The 14,860-nt window shown below is 35.2% G+C and overlaps 2 protein-coding genes across 2 annotated transcripts; one reads left to right on the top strand and one right to left on the bottom strand.

Annotated features, from left to right (window-relative positions):
• The first annotated feature begins 9,191 nt into the window (after window positions 1-9,191).
• Window positions 9,192-12,175, top strand: LOC18055170 (beta-glucuronosyltransferase GlcAT14B). The gene is made up of 4 exons (XM_006450882.2): window positions 9,192-10,015; window positions 10,450-10,525; window positions 10,649-10,764; window positions 11,191-12,175. Exons 1-4 carry the CDS (start codon window positions 9,451-9,453, stop codon window positions 11,706-11,708), a joined length of 1,275 nt encoding a protein of 424 aa, XP_006450945.1. The 5' UTR covers window positions 9,192-9,450; the 3' UTR covers window positions 11,709-12,175.
• Window positions 12,176-12,236: 61 nt separating this feature from the next.
• On the bottom strand, window positions 12,237-14,839 carry LOC18055169 (pentatricopeptide repeat-containing protein At5g06540). Its single transcript, XM_006450881.2, has 2 exons — window positions 13,691-14,839; window positions 12,237-12,437 (listed from the first exon to the last, which is right to left on the bottom strand). The coding sequence occupies exons 1-2, from the start codon at window positions 14,837-14,839 to the stop codon at window positions 12,237-12,239; spliced, it is 1,350 nt and encodes a 449-aa protein (XP_006450944.2).
• Between the last annotated feature and the right edge of the window lie 21 nt (window positions 14,840-14,860).

Raw genomic sequence — 14,860 nt, 5'->3', positions numbered from 1 at the left:
TGGAGAGTGATCTGATATCCAGGTTATCAAATTGGTTGTTGTTGAGTCATAAAAGCTTTTTCCTCATTCTTTGCTGTAGAAGAATCTATCTAGTCTTTCTTCAATAAAGTAGGGTTCAAATCTTCTATTAGACCAGGTAAAGGGATATCCTGTACAGCATGCATCCACCAAGTTACAATCCTTAATAGCATGTCTAAAGTCAACCACCAAATTAAGATTTCTATTGTTGCCACCAGTTTTTTCGTGCGTGTGCAATATTTCATTAAAGTCACCAAAGCACAGCCAAGGGTAAGATGACAACCCTACTAGTCTCCTAAGCAGTGTCAATGTGTGCTTCTTTTGCTGCATTTTCGGGTGACCATAAACCCATGTACACCTTTACTTTTTACCATTAGCAGTATTGATCACAATATCTATGTGATGGCTACTATAAAGATAACTTTGAGCTGAACATCTGTTTTCCAGCATAAAGTTATTCCACCACTCATTCCATTCTTTCCAACTGCAAAATTATTGTCGAAGTTTAACCTTCTACACTCTTTGTGCGTCTGCCTAGACCTTAATTTTGTCTCACACAAGAACAAGATTTGAGGCCTATGCATTTGGAGAATTTTCCTTAGCTTAGACGCGTTCGGGGATTCCCCAAACCTCGAACGTTCCAACTCAAGGTTTTCATGGCTGCCTGTGGGGCTGGTCACCAGCCTCCGCTGATCCTTCTTGCTACATTTCCTCTGAATTCTCCATTACTGCCTTCGATGTCATTTGTTTTTTCTAGCATCAGTTCAGTTTGAGGGGGACTAAGCTAAAAATACCACTCTACTTGTTTTGTTGGGCTAATCAGTTTCGTTTTTTTTTCTCTGGGCTTTTGTATCCAATGTCGCCGCTTGTTATTTTGCTTCCCAATAGCCTAATAAGGTTTTCTGTTTTAGACTTTTTAACCCTTGCTTGCAGCTTCCACTTTCTCCTAGTGGGCTTTTGCCTATGTTGAGTAAGCCCATGATCCGCTTCCTCTTTCTTTACTTGGCAATGCTTGTTCCCAGAATTTTGCTAGTTTGGGCCCACTGGGTCATTTTTGTCAATTTCCCTTTCCTTTTCAAATTCCCTCCCATTTTCATTTTTCATTCCCACCCTTGAACCCCTATTTCGAGGAGTTACCTCCATGTCAGTTGTACTTGCTTGCTTCACGCCGCCTATTAGCTGTTGTTGCAGTTCCTCATCTCTTTTCATTAATAAAGATTCGTCTGTTATCGGCATATTGCTCGATATCATTGGATTAATTCTTCAATATGAGGCTCTTTTGACCCATTTTCCTCGCCCGGGTTTTCCTGCAGATTGTTTTGGACTTAGTGTGTTGTGTTGGATCGGGTTATGTTTGTTCGATTCTTGACTTGATTCTCTCATTCTCTACTCTTTGCTTTGTTTTGTCTCGCCCTTTCAGTAGGCGTAGCTGCTTTCATCTAACCTCCGAATGCAAGCTTTTCTTTTTATTGTCCTTTTATACTTTAAGCGTTCTCTATACTGGTGCCTTAACATCCCAAAGCAAAAGCAGAAGTCTGGTAATCTTTCATATATGACTGCTATTGGAATCTTCATTTCATTTTCCGGTTTGATGAATATGATTTTTTTAAGGGATGAGTAACATTTGTAGTGACCCGAGCTCTAGTAAATGCTCCAATACACTCTTTATCTTCATCTGTATCCACTTCTTCCACTGTTCCAACTTTTTCCGCCAGCTCTTGAATGGCTTCCTTGTGCATACACATGATGGGCACATTATGAAATTGCACTCAGAAAGCAGCATGAGTGAAGGATTGTTTTTGGACATCCCCCACCCCATGGGTTTCGATAAAATAATTAATGCTCTGTCAAAATGCCAGGATCCTCCCGTTAGCACTATCTTCTTGTCTTCTTCTGTGTCAAACTTGAATAAGAACACGTTGCTCCCCATGCTTTTAACTTTCACATTCTTAATGGATCTTCATACCTGTCTCATGGCATATCTTAGGCCCTCTAATTTAACTCCTCTTGTTAGCAGTATTTTCTCTACTAGACAGTTTGTTGTGATCTTTATTCCTTTTGCTTTCATTTTGCCTAACAATGCAACCGTATTTTATTCTTCTTCTTTCAGCGTTATAGCTTGACATTTACGAATAATTTCTTCCGTATTTATGATTTTAAACGTAGCTACACCAAAGCAATAACTATCTTTCTAACCACCTCAACAGAATGCCTTAAATATCTCCCAAAGAAAGAACTTAAGGTTTTGTTTAAATGGAAATTTAGAATCAACCACCCAAACTGTGAGTGATGTAAAGAGTCCTTATGACTCATGTACCTTTCATTCCTGGTTTCTCTTTTAGAGAAAGAGAAGCCTTGGGAAGAAAGACTAGATCCCTTGAGAAAATTTTTCTTAAATCTATTCTAAAATGTCCATTGGGATTTACAGAGAATCACCTGTGAAGTTGAAATTCTAATGAAAAATTAAAGGTTTTGAAGAGAATGAACTCAATGTATTCGGTTTGAATGATGGGATCGTAATATTGAAATTATAAACTTAAGTAGAATATAATAGAAACATAATAAAATATAAAGGGCTGCATATGAGGATGGTTGGCCTTACGAGAGCCAACGACTAGCCATTGGACAACAAAGCAATGAAATTGAATTTCCATACTTTGAGCATCAATTGGTTTTAACGGAAAACCTTTACTTTGACAACCTTTACTTCAAAATTTGAAAGTTAAGCATCTTAAAACTTGAGCAATATGATAGATGACTTGTTAATCCAATAAGGACCATGATATATATGTATAAGGGTGGGGCTATTTGCACACTAAAAATTATTTTGAACACTCTATTAATATTTTGTATACTCATGTGCTAAATTAAAAAAAAATTAAGTTTTACTATCTACACTTCTTAAAATGTTAAAAAAGACCATACATAAATTGGGTAAATTAATTTAATCGTGCTACTCCATATAAGAAGAAGAAGAAGAAGAATAGGCTTTAAAATTATTATTTTCTCATCTAACGATGAATGTTTTATCAATTTAGACTCAAATATTGACACATTATCATTACTCTAATTATCTGAAGAAGAGTAACCATAAAATTTTAAATGACTTTAAATGAACATAATATTAAAATAAATTTACTTACACATCAATAAACATGTATATAAAATGTTTTTTTTATTTTATATATACAATAATTGATTATTAAAATTAATACTTGTATATTATTATTATTATTTTTTTGTTATCTCAATATAATAAGTGAAGGTGTTGGATTTTTATCTTCACACATATTTGTAGTTTATGGAGAATTGTATGCCAAGAATTCGGCGAGGTGGGTACCTGAAAAAAGGCACTTCGACGCTCGAATTAGTATTTAATCAAGGTTAAAGAGATGTGAATTGAGGAGAAAATGAGTTTTCTCTCTCGTCCAAAGACCCATTTCTCTTGGAGATGGGTCTCTATTTATAGATTATCAGTGATATGAATTTAAGGTTTTTCTTTGAATGCTCAACCTACTGACATATGTCACCAATTTGATCGTAAGGAATTATTCCGCACGTGCATATTTCCTTGTCGTTATGACTTTTGGGTGTGATTTTCTTGGACTAATGGATTGTGGACTAATCCCCCATTTTGCCATCTTTATGTGCTATGGGGAGAAATTTTCTTGAGCGTTATTCCTCCGGTATAGGTTGGGTGTTATTTTCTCATAATAGCTTCTTTTATTTAAAAGTAGGGACACGTGGTATGATTAAATGCCTTTAGAATATATCACCTACACTACTCTCCCCCACGAGTGTATTTTTTTTAGAAAATACTTTGAGTAGAATAAAAAGTTTTGATTTTTGTTTGACTGGCCACGTGGCCTTTTTGAAAGAGTTATGCCTTAGGCTTTTGAATGTATTTCAGGAGTAATGTATCAATTAACTTTTCTCTTTATTAACTTAGGAAAAGTGAAATATTTCCTCTTAACTGAAGTTCCTAAATAAAATGTTAGCTCTTTGAATTCCTTATAAGTTGAAGTTTCAAAGAAAATGGTAGTTATTCTTTGAACTCTTCCATTGAATTGAAGTTCCAATAGAAATTGTGATTATTATTTAAATAATTGAATCCATTAAATTTTCCCCCAAACTAAAACTCTGAGAGAAAATGTTAGTTTTCTCAATTTTTTTTTTAACCGAAGTTCTAAGGGAAAATGCATCCCTAGGCATTTTAATTACTTCAGGAATGTTTTATGAAAATCTTTGTTTTTATTCCGGATTTTGGTAAGCAGATATTTTATACTTTGGTTTAGCTTGACTCATTTTTGTCTTGCCTTATATAGGGTTGGTCATTCCTTAGTTTGGCTTTCTCTTGTTCGCTTCGACTTTCATTTTTTCCTTGGTTAGCTTGTGACTTTGTTTTTCCTTAGTTTTTGTTTGCTATTATCATTCTTTAGCTTTTGTTTATCTTGTTGAGCATTCGCTCATGGCTTGGCATGCTCTTCTTACCTTGCCTTTTGTTTGCCTAGGTTTTTCCTTAACCTTCGGTTGTCTTACAAGGCATTGACTTTTTCTTGGTACAGGAAAAAGTGACTTATACTGCAAGAATAATATCACAAAACTTTTTTCTCTTTATTGGCTTAGGAAAATTTTTCCTCTTGTTAGCCTAACAAAGTTTTTCCTTGTTGTTGGCCTAGGAAAGAAAGCTATTCCGAAGAACTTTATAAGGAAAAATTTTCTCCTTTTTGGCCTATGAAAGTTTTTCCTTTACATTGGGCTAGGGAAAAGTGAGCTATTCTAGTGGAATATTATTAGAGAAACTTTTCCTCCTTTTTCTTGAGCAATGAAAATTGAACTATTTCACTAAACTATTCTTTGGTAGAAATATACTTCTTCCTTAACATAAGAGGGAATATTAATTATTCTTACACGTTTCTCTTGAACTAAAGTGTTGGAAAAAAAATATACTTTTCTCTTAACATAAGAGAGAACATTAATTCTTTTTAAACTTTTCCCTTGAACCAAAGTCCTAATAGGAAATCTACTTTCTTATGACGTATGAGGGAATCTTTTTTATTCTTTAAAATTTTTCCTTGAACTGAAGTTTTAAAAAGAAATCTAATTTTCCCTTGATTAGGATGGAATATTTTTTTATTCATTGAACTTTTCCTTTGAATTAAAGTTCTATGAGAAAATCTATCTTTTCCTTTAATGTAGGAGGAAATATTTCTTGTTCTTTGAACTTCTCCCTTGAACAAAAGTTCTAAGAGAAAATTTACTTTTTCCTTAACATATGAGGGAATGTTTCTTATTCTTTGAACTTTTTTCTTGAACTGAAGCTCTAGGAGGAGATATTATTTTCCATTGATAGAGGGGGCATATTTATTGTTCTTTGAACTTTTCTATATAAAGAAGTTCCGTGGGAAATGAGAATTTTCCCTAGGTAATCTGGTCAGTTCTAAAATGAATTTTGAGATTTTCAAAAGCATATATGGCAATGTATGAGATGATCATGAGCGCTCATGAGACAATGATAAATATGAATTCTTGTGAGATGCATAGATATGAGTATTTAAGATGTGAATGCTCATTAGTGTAGTGCATGATGCATTTGAAACTATGAAATATTTTTTACGTTTTGTGATCAATAATAGTGAGTTGTACATTATTAATTGGATCAATATTTTTAAGAGTTTAAATAATTCATATCTTCGTCTTGGCTAAAACAAAATTTTCCTCATCTACAAATTGTCAATCTAAATAAGCATTTAGAATAGTCCAAAATGTGACTCAAATGGACCTTAGCTTTTTCTCTAGAGGGTCAATACCATGGTATCATTTGCTATGGAAGCCATCTGAAAATTCTTTCTGGAGTTTTCGTGGGATCTTTTGAATTCTTTTCAGTAGGGATTCTTAGAAAATTCATTCCTCATCATTATTGGTTCCTTATGTGCCTTTTTGAGTTTATTTTGCGTGGGTTCCGACCCTTTCTTTTAGTGGACTAATTTGCATTTCCGTCCATTTTTAGTTTTTCCAAACCTATTCTTTTGACTGTTGTTCAAAAGCAGGCATAATCTGCTGCGGAAGCCATTTGGAAATTCTTTCAAGAGTTTCCTTAGGATCTTTTGAATTTCCTTATATAGGTATTCTTGCAAAATTCGTTCCTCATCACTATCGATTCCTTATGTGCCTTTTTAAGTTTGCTTTGTGTGGACTCTAACTCTTTCTTTTGGTGGGCTAATTTTCTTTTCAGCCTATTTTCAATTTTTCTAAGGCTAATCTTTTGATTGTTGCTCTAGGGTAATTTCTTTTGGTGGGCTAATTTATAATATTTATAAATATTATAAAATTTATAAATAATCATAATAGTAAATGCGGAAGTGTTAAGGTTAGATGTGTAAAGATAATTGTTAACTACATAACATATAAAGAATGCTAGACTAATCCACGTTGGCATAGTACCCATTTGTTTATTCTCTATTAGGAGGTGAATGTTTGGGTTTTCCTTAGCCTCACTTGTGGGTAAGTCAAGTAAAGTCATGAATGACATAGGAAAATTGAAAATAAAATGTGTTAATATGTTAGATGTGGAATCATAGTTGTTAAATTAGAATATAGAGTTATGTTGATCCACATTGACTTACTACCCTTCATATATTTCCCCGGATAAGGTGAATGCTTGGATTTTCCTTAACCTCGCTCATAGAAAAATAAAGAAGTACATTGGAATAACTAAAATGGCAGAAATGTAAATAAGTTAGCATAACTATTAGAGAATTAGCATAATTAAAAAGAAAATGACAATAAAATAAAAGATAAATTGATCTTGGATTTTATTTTAGTAACCATATTTTACCATCTTGACTTTTTATTATTTGGTCAAACTTTTATGTTGACCAAATGAGTTTTTCATTTTCTTTGCTTTCATTGCCAGTAAATGTAAATTAAAATAGAAGTGAGACTTCTATATTTTGAGCTTGGATTTTTGGCTTTATTCCCTTTTTAATCATGTTTGAGATTTAGGTCTCACACATGAACTCATTTTTAATGATCATATGTGAGTATTTACTTCTTTTTACAAATATACACAACTAAATATAATCTAAAAAGATGATGGGAAAGTAATGATTGTGTGAGTTTTAGTGAGAGAAAAAAAATTTCAGCAACTTTCTTCCCCACAGGCGACGCCAATTAAAGGTGTTGGATTTTTACCTTCACACATATTTATAATTTATGGAGAACTTATCACGACTGTTAACCTCGAATCCGACGAGGTGAGTACTTGAAAAAGTTACTTCGACACCCAAGTTAGTATTTGATCAAGGTTAAAGAGACATAGTTTTCTCTCTCTTGAATGAACAATGCTTTTTGGAAGCCAAAGACCCCCTTATCTTATAGATAGATCTCTATTTATAGATGGTGAGTGATATGGGTTTAAAGTTTTTCTTTGAACCCTCAACCTAATGACATGTGTCATCTGTCATTTTTGTACACGTGGATGTGAATTTGATTATAGAAAATTATTTCACACGTGCATATTTTCCTATCGTTATGAACTTTGAGTGTGATTTTCCTAAACTAATGGATTGTGGAATTAATCCCCCCCTCTTGCCATCTTTATGAGCTATGGAGGAACTTTTTCTTAGTTGTTATTTCCCAGAATAACTTAGGTGTTATTTTTCTAGAGTAACTTCTTTTATTTGAAAGGAAAGACACGTGGCATGGTTAAGTGCCTTTAGAATATTACACCTACGATTAGAAACAATAATTTTTAAAATTAATAATTTAATCCTCCAATTAATAAGGATAATTTTTAAATTTTTATAATGTATATCAGGATAAATATGAAATGTTAATATGCATTTTGGATAAATAATTTATGCAAACATATAATCAATTTATCATTTATCCGAGCTCAGAAAAATGGTGGCCACTAGCCAGGGCGCAGGGGCGGCTCTCGTATGGGCCCACGGATGATAACCAGGACCATACGCATAGTGTTGAGTTGACTTGACTTAAAAAGTTGACTAGATGAAGCCTGCGCTCGTCTTTGTGCAAATATTTTTGAGGGGATCTCTTCATCACAATAATTAATGCAAATTACGTTAAGATCCTCTATCTCTTCCAAAATCTATTTATTCGAAGTTTGTACGCGTCTTACAAAATCAAAAAATTTATTAATCACACCATTCGCAGCACCGCACCTCCCAATCACAGAGAGAGTGCGCCTCACCTACCCAATATCCATGACCAGCCACAGGTATAAACTGTCTGTCACGCTCGCAACACTCCCTTCTTCTCTAGTGGCCACTTTTTCTCTGATTAATCCCGTGATCGTGGGGTACGAGTGTACAATTCACACATTAGTTTCTTGTCTACCAATTAATTATTAATTTACACTTTTTTGAAAAAAAAAAATTAAATACGCGCTTCGCGTCATTCTCCAAATCTAATGCTTTTGATTTTGTTAATATAAGATTTTTATCACGTAATTAGATAATTGTTAACTCTAATTATTTAAGCATGAGATATTATCATTTTACTATTAAAATTTTACTAACATATCATATCAGTACTAAAATTTATCAAAAAATATATTTTATTATCAAAGTTTTACGTCGTTATTAATTTATTACCATTTCGTTAATAACGTTAAAAATTTACTGATGTCATAAGGGCATCAAAAATATTTTCAACTGTAAGAATAAAATTATCTATTAATTTAATATATAAATTATCATTTTATTACTAAATTTTTAGAAAAATTATCATTTTACTACTGAATTTTTAAGGAAATTATTATTTTACTACCAAACTCTTAGAGGTAAAATCGATTTTTAACTTATTTTCGGTTAAATATTAACTTTTCATAATGATAATGAATTGATAACAGCATAAAACTTTAATAATAAAATATATTTTTTAATAAATTTTAATCCTGACATGATATGTCAGTAAAATTTTAATAATAAAATGACAATTTCTCTATTTAATATTATCTTTTTGTTTTCGTTGAATTCTAAGTCAGGTACAAGTCCAAACTGTAATTTTTGTCAAATACAATTCTCAGTTCTCTCACCCATCGTCATTTCCAAGCAGCTTTTAGCTGGAAAAAAAGAAAAAAAAAAATACATACACCCATATATGTGTGTGTGTGTGTGTATATGTTATGAAATTACCCACAGTGCCACCCAATCAATTCCTCTGGGACCAATCACTACCTGCCAGCTCATGTTATTAATGTTTTTAAACGAAAGCCTCTTTATGCTTTGATCTTTATCTCCGCAGAGTCATAGAATCATAAATGGTTTCCACTTTCTTGGACTCCAATGACACCCACACACCACCACCATCATCATCAAAACTAAAAAGCACTCTGATTCCCATTTTCCTTTAATGAAAATGTCGTTTTGATCCTCGCCCTCCGTCGGTTCACTGGAAAAAGAAAAAATGGACAACATTAACAACAACAAGCAGCAGCCACAGCAGAAGAAGCAAAAATGGTTCTTTTCACTTGTGTTTTCACTCTTGCTTTCAACTATTCTCATCATCATAAGCGTTTCAATGTCTTCAACCTCCACAAAATTCTACAACAGGGCTTACGTTCAAACCCCACGTCCCAGATTCGTCGAACAACAGCTGCAAGTGGTGTCCACGTCATCTGAGAAGATTCCAAGGCTGGCTTACTTGATTTCGGGTTCAACGGGAGACGGGGAGAGCTTGAAGAGGACGTTAAAGGCATTGTATCATCCGAGGAATCAGTACGCGGTTCATTTGGATTTAGAGGCGCCTGTTGAGGAGAGATTGGAGCTTGCGAGGTTTGTCGAGAGTGAGCCTCTGTTTGTGAATGTGGGTAATGTGAGGATGGTTTCGAAGGCTAATTTGGTTACTTATAGGGGGCCTACTATGGTTACTAACACGCTTCATGCTGCGGCTATTTTGTTTAAGGAAGGCGGCGATTGGGATTGGTTTATTAACTTAAGTGCTTCTGATTATCCTTTGGTCACTCAAGATGGTAAGTCAATGGATAAATGGGGATGTGAGTTAATTTGTATTTGATTTTATTTTGAGTTTTGGAATCTTAGCTTTTTGGTCTCATTAAATACACCATTTATAGTTTTAGCAGCTTATCAGTTATTTATTACCCACTTGATTGTTGCTAATTTTGGCTAGGGGCTTGGCCGATTCGAGCTTTAAACTAATCTAAGCCCTCTGATTTAATCAGCAATGTTTTGGATGTTTGAATATAATCGCATCACTAATGGGTTTGATTTGTTGATTTGGATTCTGAGTATAAAACAAGAGTATATTTTATGTTACCGGCTGTGTATTCAATCGTTGGCATAAATTAGGCCAATGTATTTTGGGACAGAAGCATTGGTTGACTGTTTATGCTCCAAGTGACTTTCAGATGTCTCTAATTGTTGTTTTTTTTTCTTTGTGCAACAGATTTACTCCATGTGTTGTCAACTATTCCAAGAAACCTTAATTTTATTGAGCATACCAGTGACATTGGTTGGAAGGAGTATGTGTTTCGTCCTTTTCTGTTGATTTTTCTTTGTAATTAATAGGACATGGAAATTGAAAGAGACATCTGCAATAACATGCGTAAGCCGCTTAAGAAATGTTTTCCTCTGAAATTCTGCAGGTACCAGAGAGCCAAGCCTGTGATAATTGATCCGGGGCTTTATACTGTGCAAAAATCTGATGTGTTTTGGGTGCCAGAGAAAAGGAATGTTCCAACTGCATATAAGCTATTTACTGGTGAGTACTTTTGTTTCTTCTGCTTCTCATTTTAGGAAATGGAGTACATGCCTCTGAAAAAATTTTAGTTCATAGTTTTTCTTGATTCTGTGGAGATATTAGCCTGCTGCCTTCCTGAAGCAATTTTCCTATGTTTTACCATGCTGCGTTTCTCATGCCTATAGAACATATAAAAAGTATTGTGTTTGCTTTCAAGGCTGTTTAGGGTCCCAAGTTTTCATTGACCCGTCCTGATTGGGTTTGTATTTGACTAAAAGATTAACAAAACAGCAATATATTTGACCAACTATCTAATTAAGTATGCCTTTAATTCGTGTATATTTTCCTCACTTTATCAGAAGAATTGTAGGTTCTGGTGTTTGGATACATGATCTTACCATACTTAGTTTTTATTGACCAATCAATTTCATTTGCTGATTTCTTCAGGCTCTGCTTGGATGATGCTCTCTCGCCCTTTCATAGAATTTTGTTTATGGGGATGGGACAATCTCCCGAGGATAGTACTCATGTATTATGCCAACTTTTTATCTTCACCGGAAGGATATTTTCATACTGTTATCTGCAATGCTGAGGAGTTCCGCAATACTACCGTAAATCACGATCTTCATTTCATATCTTGGGACAATCCTCCAAAACAACACCCACATTTCCTCAATGTTGATGACTACCAGAGGATGGTCGACAGCAATGCCCCCTTTGCCAGGAAATTTGGTAGAAATGAACCAGTTCTTGATAAGATTGACTCTGAGCTGCTAGGCCGCATTGCTGATGGATTTGTGCCCGGTGGATGGTTCAACAACAAAAGAAATTCAAACTTAACTGCTCCAAATCATGCAGTGGCAAACACCAGTGAGCTGAAGCCTGGTGCGGGTGCTGAAAGGATTAAACGCCTTATCACTGGTTTAATATCAGCTGAAGATTTTCATGCAAAGCACTGCATTTGACCCCTGAAGTTTGAAGTGCAGTAGAACAACTTTGTTGAAGTCAACCTTCTTTCACATAGCGTTTGATGAGAAAATTAACACTTCAAATGTTGTGTCAGTTATTGAGACAGACTGGTAATGGGACGGATAACAGCCTTTTAGGAACTAAAGCGGAAGACTGGAAGGGAAAACACTTCCCACGCAAGAGTATATGTTATACCTTTACCTTTTCAACCTTCTATACCATATTTTGTAGGTAAATGTTAATGCATAGGATTTCAAAAGAATGAAAAAAAAAAAGGTTAGCTGATGCTTAGTTATATGTGTTGTTCAGTCTCATAATGAAGGAATTTCGTGTGATGATGCTTCATTAATTCGTTTGATGCATCGGGCCTCAACTTCTTGTCTAAGATGATTTTTTGAGTTCTGTTATTTACCCCGGATCAAACCCCGGGTCAAGCCCCGAAAAATTAGTAAAACGACGCCGTTTCGACAGTAACAATTCTTTTCCTTTTCCTTTGCCTGTCTCTTTCATCTGCTGTTTCTCTATCACTTTTTATTTTTGGTTTCCTTGCTTCCCAGCTGTCCCTTAACTGGTATTCTAGCAATATACTTTCTCATCTTTGAATTTTCATCCTTGAGTACTTCCACAGCCATAATTTCATCATTATAGACTTCACTTGGAATGCTGTCTTTTTTCCATTCTTGAACTACTTCAATTACATCTTCCAGTATAGGATCCTCATCTTCCTGTATTTCTTCATCTTATGAGGTAACAAATGGATTTCACAACTCATCTACTTTTAAGCAATTACATATTATACCTTGGTCAAAGATATTATCCCCTTAAAAAGATGAGCTTCAACATACAAAACGAAACATATATGTTTAATCTGAAATTAAAACCCTTCAATCACTGCCACAAACCCAGGTCACAAAATTCACGGATAAAGAGCCAAAAAATTTAAAAATCTCTACAGATTACACATCAACCAAGATATCATGTTTTTTTTCCTCATTCGGTGGTGATTGATTAGCTTTGTGTTGATGGATATGGTGTAAAATGTTTGACCAAATTTCAAACAAACAGAAACACAATCGGGACTAGAGTTGTGGGCGATTATCTCCGGTGTACAAATGAAACGGTGGTGGCTGTCGGTGGTGGCAGTGGGGTAGTTGGGTATGCGCGAAAGCTTGATTTCAGGACAATAATGGCTGGAGTTGACCTCAATCAACGAAGGAAAGGGAAAACAATTTTGGCATCAAATAGTGCGTTTTTTTGCTTAGTAAAACGGAGCCGTTTTAAATTCAGGGTTTGACCCGAGGTTTGACTCGGGACAAGTAGCATTTTCCTGATTTTTTTAATTCCCATGGACCCACACAAGCTGCAGAATGCCTATGGAATTAACATGCAAGCTATATATTTTAGGATTTCTCTACCTTACTGGTATATCCCCTCACAAATTGAGCTGTGGGTCTCCCTTGAGCCCACAACCAATAGAGAGAATTGTAGCTTACGTTAATTGTAAGTTGTAAGGTAGCAGCTCCGTTGTTCTATCATTGATAGTGCGGTGTACATCATTACGATTCATATTTTAGTCAAAAGAAATGGAGCGGAAACCTCGCTGATTATCCCATTATTCCCATGAAAGCAACGCTCTTCTTCCTAATTTTTACTCTCCAGATAATCAAACTGCACCAGAGTAAGCAAGGAATTCGAAGAGAGTAGAAAAGAGCAAGTATACAAAAGAATACCTCTCTAACATTAAGTATGAAGCAGCAATTTTTCCATTGCATTATTTTCTTTACAAAAAAATAAAAGCTATGACTTTAAAAGAATGCAACAGCACATAAAAAAATGGGTAGCTTACTGCATTATAATTTCATAAAAATTATTTCTCCAAGGAAGAAACAATTCTGCATGAAAACTTCGATAAAGAAAAAAGAGGCATATTTCACAAAACTTACACCAAATTTGACATTTTAAGAAAAGAGTGAATCACCCTGTATATTTCTCCTGCCTGAGGGTGACGATTATCACCTGCTAGGAACTCTTCAACTACACCATTCACCTCTATCACACTGCAACCAGGTTTTTTCTTCATTCCAGTCTCCGAGATCAATTTTCTAACTTTATTAGCCTCCATATCCCAGCCAGCTTCCTTATAGATATTATACGAAAGCACATGAGTACCAAAATCAGTTATTCCCATTTCAGCAAGTTTTCTCCACACTCTGTTTCCAACTTCGATCTTACCATAAATCCTACATGCACTCAATAATGCCCCCCACACGTTAGCATCCCCTCCTCCTAGTCCCCCCATTTTTTCCTCGATAAACTTCTCAGCTTCCTCTACCATACCTGCTCTAGCCAAGAGGTCAACAACACATGCATAATGCTCAAGCTGGGGGTCGACCCCATAGACAGCACTCATATTTTCAAACAAATTAAGACCGTCTCTAACCATCTTGGCATGTGTACAAGTCGTGAGAACTGCAACAAATGTTGTCTCTGTGGGTTGTGTCCCACTTTTAACCATTCTATCAAATAGTTCAAGTGATTTTTTGGCATCTCCATTCATGGCAACACCTGAAATCATAGCATTCCATGCTCCAGCATCCTTATTAGAAATGCCCTCAAACACTGACAAAGCTGAATGCACATGACCACACTTTGAGTACATATCAACTACTGCAGTGGCCAATATCACGTTTTTTTCAAGATGATACCGCTTAGCATACGAGTGAACCCACAGACCTTGAGTAATCGCGCCCAGATGAGCACAAGCTGTGAGAACACTCACAAGACCCGACTCGTTAGGCTTCATGCCAACTTCTTGCATCTGTCTAAATAAAGAAAGAACCTCTTTGAAATCACTAATCCTAGAATAAGCCGCCATGATCGCACTCCACGATACAGCATTTCTCTCAGGCATTTTCTCAAATAAATCTCTCGCATTCTCAAAATCCCCCATTTTACCATACCCGTCAACCATCGTCGTCCACGTGACCACATCTCTATCTGGACTTTTATCAAACAACGCTCGTGCAGTTCCCATTCTATGAACCAACGAGTAAAACTCAAGTAACGAGCTAACAACAAAAAGGTCTTCACCGAATCCAAACTTAACAACATGGGCATGAACAAACATCCCGAAATTTTCCAAAGGACC

This window comes from Citrus clementina, unplaced genomic scaffold, assembly GCF_000493195.1.
Source record: "Citrus clementina cultivar Clemenules unplaced genomic scaffold, Citrus_clementina_v1.0 scaffold_1, whole genome shotgun sequence".
NCBI classification, from domain to species: domain Eukaryota; kingdom Viridiplantae; phylum Streptophyta; class Magnoliopsida; order Sapindales; family Rutaceae; genus Citrus; species Citrus x clementina.
Note: the sequence above shows the minus strand (reverse complement) of the source record. Positions and strands in the feature narration are given on the sequence as shown.